At 42.9% G+C, this 4,330-nt stretch overlaps 1 protein-coding gene across 1 annotated transcript; it reads left to right on the top strand.

Annotated features, from left to right (window-relative positions):
• The first annotated feature begins 2,495 nt into the window (after nucleotides 1–2,495).
• LOC146822259 (olfactory receptor 2D3-like) lies at nucleotides 2,496–3,464 on the top strand. Its single transcript, XM_085609999.1, has one exon. The coding sequence runs from the start codon at nucleotides 2,496–2,498 to the stop codon at nucleotides 3,462–3,464; it is 969 nt and encodes a 322-aa protein (XP_085466125.1).
• The last annotated feature ends 866 nt before the right edge of the window (nucleotides 3,465–4,330 follow it).

Below are 4,330 nucleotides of genomic sequence, written 5' to 3'. Positions count from 1 at the left end.
ATTCCTAAACCAATTTAGAAAAATAGTCAATTTTAATAAATCACAATGACAAAAATCCAATCAGTAGAACCAGAGTTATGAACTTTTAACGCTTTATATGTAAAATGGTGTTTAAAAGATCAAACTGCCAACCGTGGACATCTAGTAGCAAGAGTTAAGGCTGACCACAATAGATTGTGGTTTGGATACAGGAAGTAGATTGGGCCTAGTAAAAAAATGTCTGAGAAGGTAGAAGTTAAGTGGGGCAAGCCTGCAGGAGTGTCTGAGGAGGGAGTGCCATCATCAGATGTCCCTGAAGCAAAAGCTGTAGCTGAAGAAAGTTCTTTGGCGAAGGACCACTGAAACAGATTTGCTGCTGTGGAAAAGAAAGTAGCAGGAGAAGCAGCAAAGTCATCGCGACCAGCAATGTACCTCTGACAGATAGGTAAGCAGGTTAGTCTTGCTCTCCTCCTGGTTCTCAGAGCATTTTTTTGACAAATGTTGTCTATGTCCTCATTTTGGATATTGGCCACTTGGACATTTAGCCCCACAACCAAGGGTCAAGGAGTGGATGGAAGCCTCTTGTGGGTTCAGAACTCACTCAGGCTGGCTCCAAGATTATGGAAGCCTGTTATGTCCCTGTCACTCTGAACAGGAGGCCAGCAAACTAGCCCTTGGTGTAATTTCTGTTAGTCATGTGTATGGATGTAGATGCAGGGCTGGCCTCCGAGGGTTCAAGGAAGCACAGCAGTCCTTCCACGTACAGCAGCAGTCTGGCATGGTGCACAGCAGGTTGAAATAGCAGACAGCCTCTGAGAGTCCTTCCACAGGTCAAGCAGAGAAGTGAAGAGTAGGTCTTGAAGGCCCTTATTCAATTCCCAGTTACCCTTCTACTGGAAGGTAGAAGAATCCTCCGGAAAGGTTCTGATGATAAGACTTTATCATGAGGGTTTTTCATTACCATTCCATAGGTACCAAACATAATAATCCTACCTCCTCTCAATTAGGACTTACAGTTTATAAGGGATCCCCAATGTTATCCTACGGGACGGGTAGGCCTCAAAGTAGTGAACAAACGACTTGGGGAGTTTTCTCTACCAGGACATGTCAAACTTAAAAGTGCATGTCCAACATTTTAACCCAATGGGCTACCTAGGACCTAAAGTACGGATGCCTTATATGTAATAAAAGGGGAGCTTAGGGCTTGGCAAGGGGATTAAATGCCTAGTCAACATGACAGTGTAGCATTGGCGCTGTGGTAATGCTGTCCGTAATGTAGATCAGCAGCGGGAGTATTTCCATACCAAGACTCGGTAATGAATACGGGTCCTGGAATAATACGTAGGACTATTGGGGGAATTAATCCGGGGAGACGAGTGAAGCATCACGAAATACTCCCGTCGCAGTACGGAAATACTCCCGCTGCTGATCTACATTACAGACAGCATTACCACAGCGCCAAGCTACCACCGAGTAACCGCTGTGGATGCTGTTACTCGTCTCCCCTGATTTATTCCTTGACGCTGTGACCCGTAGGCATCACTGAGCCCCGGTACCTAATGACCACTGCTGCCAATCTACTTCACGGACAGCACTATTATAGCACCAAGCCATGATGTTCCATGGATAATTCCCTCTCTTAGCCATCAACGATACTGATCGCTGTTAATTACCTCTGTGATTGACTCACCATATGTGACAGACTCACCTCGTGCATCCAGCACTACCAAAGAATTTTTAACCATTGTCCTGATGATGACCTTTACTTGAAAAGGTCGAAACACAGGCGACATTATAGCGAAACCTATGGCTACCACGGGATCGTTTTTTAAATTACCAAAAGGCAAATTATTTTTGTATTAACTTGATTCACATCGTTTTATCCCTTATTATTGTTTTTTCTTATTGTCCTTCGCCTTCCCATGCTGTGTTCATATCACTTGCGCCAATGCACTTATCACTCACACCAAGCACGGTCAGTGCACAATTGGTTGTTTTGGTTACTCTAATCCAATTTTAATGTAGTTCTGTTATAACTACTTGTTAAATAACAACCTTTACCCCTAATCTTGGTCTCCTGTTTCCCATGTTGTGTTTTAGGCCCTGTAAATGTATGGGCGCTAGTCCCAACCCACACAAGTGGTGTACCACTTTTATCAGGAGACATGTGGAGCTGTTGGGTGGTTAGAAATTTGTGGATCCATACAGATTCTGGAACTTGTATGATGTAACCTGTGGGAAAAAGGATGAATAGGATGTACCAAGACATTGGGATGATCCATGTTTCAGTGATGAAAGTGCATTGATGTTGCGGTAAGTGATGAGGTTTATGTCTGGAGCATGAAGAATGTAGTACTGCAGAGTGTGCAAGTTGAAGAGTGTGTGGTGTGGGTGTTAACAAGATGTGTATCCACTGATTGCGTCTATCAAATCAAATACTACCTTTATGCACAATGTATTTATTAAAGGTTTGTCTTTCTTTTTATATAGCTGATATGAAAGTGGAGTCCTTGAAAATGGAAAATGGAAGCTTGATTACGGAGTTCCTACTCATTGGCCTATCTAAGGAACCAACTGTGAAGATTTTTCTCTTTGTGTTATTCTTGATTGTATACATGTTGACTCTAATTGGAAATATGTGCCTTATCACAGCTTGCATCAGTGACATTCGGCTTCATACTCCCATGTACTTCTTCCTAGGACAACTTTCCTTCGTGGACATTTGCTTTGCAACTGTGATTGTTCCAAACATGTTGGCTCAGCTTCTTGGTAGGACTAGAATCAGCTTCACTGGCTGTGCAGCTCAGATGTACACTGCGGGGTTCTTCGGGATTACAGAATGTGTGCTCCTTGCAGTCATGGCATATGATCGTTATGTAGCCATCACATTTCCCCTGCACTATACAGTCATCATGCGCTTATCTATTTGTTTGACATTAATTTCCTGCTGCTGGTTATTTGGCAGTGTGATGGCATTCTCAATCACATTTGTTACTCTACGGTTGCCAGTATGCAGGTCTAAAATTAATCACTTTATTTGTGAGTCTCCTGCTCTTCTGAAGATGGCATGTGTGGACACCTACGACACAGAGATGATAATCTTCTGTTTATGTATCTTTATACTTTTGATACCAAGCCTCTTCACTGCAATCTCCTACATCCGAATCATTATCACAGTTATGAGAATCCGCTCCTCCAAAGCCAGACTAAAAGTGTTCTCCACATGCTCCTCTCATCTGATTGTTGTCACCATATTCTACAGCACCACCATCTACATGTACATGAGACCAGTGTCTAAAAACTCTGGAAATTGGGATAAAATGATCTCTGTATTTTATACTGTGACCCCACCGATGCTCAACCCCATTATCTACAGTCTACGAAATAAGGATGTGAAGATGGCTCTGAAGAATGTTTTCTTAAGGGCACATTTGGAATTCACATCTTACTTATGTTCAGCAGCCATTCAGAAGATGCATATTTGAAAATAAGTAGTAGGATTGTGAAATAAAAGAAACCCTTGAGCCAACTCACTTAGGCTACATTATGAGTTGGTCAGGGATAAATCACTGATGACCGCAGATTATACAGGGTCAAAGAAAAAAAGGTGGAACATAAATGCTAATTACATTTAACTTGCATCATCACTGAGTGTACATCATGGATTACTGTAGAATGTAATTAAACAATTAAAAAACAAATTGGTGGGTATATGTTTTGGTATCCTCCGAATGATCATGAAAATTCTTAGCCTAATCCCAAAGAACTCAAGAAGGACGGTGGTACAAGCCTTGTTGGTCTCAAGACTCGCTATACCTTGGGTCACCTAAATACGTCACAAATAGGCTACAGGTTTTTCAGAATGAGGCAGCTAGACTGCTTCTCAAGATACCTAGGAACCAGTCAGTCAGAGCGCCCTTGAGAGAGCTGCACTGGCTCCCCGTGCAGACCAGGATCACGTTTAAGTCCCACTGCCTGGCACACAGAGCCATGCATGATAGAGGCCCAGTTATGCTACGAACTTTGATCTCCTCCTATTCACCCCACCGCTGTCTCAGATCAGGGTCGAATTTATTGATGTGCACTACCAGAATTAAAAGATTAAGGTGGGGTGGCAGAGCATTCTCTCACATGGTGCCCAAGCTCTGGAACAGCTTGGACCCAGAGTTGCGACTGATCGGAAACAAACAGTCTTTTAAAAAGAAACTTAAGACCTGGCCGTTTCCCTTACTCTAACTTCAGATAGCTGCCCTACCTGTTTTAGCACTGGGATGCCTGCGGGTTGCCATGTGCTCTATAAATCCCGTAAACCTAAACATAATAGCAGGTCAGGAGACCCTAGGTACACATT

This window comes from Triturus cristatus, chromosome 6 (genome assembly GCF_964204655.1).
Source record: "Triturus cristatus chromosome 6, aTriCri1.1, whole genome shotgun sequence".
NCBI lineage: Eukaryota > Metazoa > Chordata > Amphibia > Caudata > Salamandridae > Triturus > Triturus cristatus.
The sequence above is the reverse complement of the archived record's forward strand: the minus strand, read 5'-3'. Positions and strand labels throughout refer to the sequence as shown.

What these genes read in the sequence shown, in the direction of transcription:
- LOC146822259 (XM_085609999.1), top strand. Translation starts at nt 2,496, where the DNA reads ATGGAAAATGGAAGCTTGATTACGGAGTTCCTACTCATTGGCCTATCT.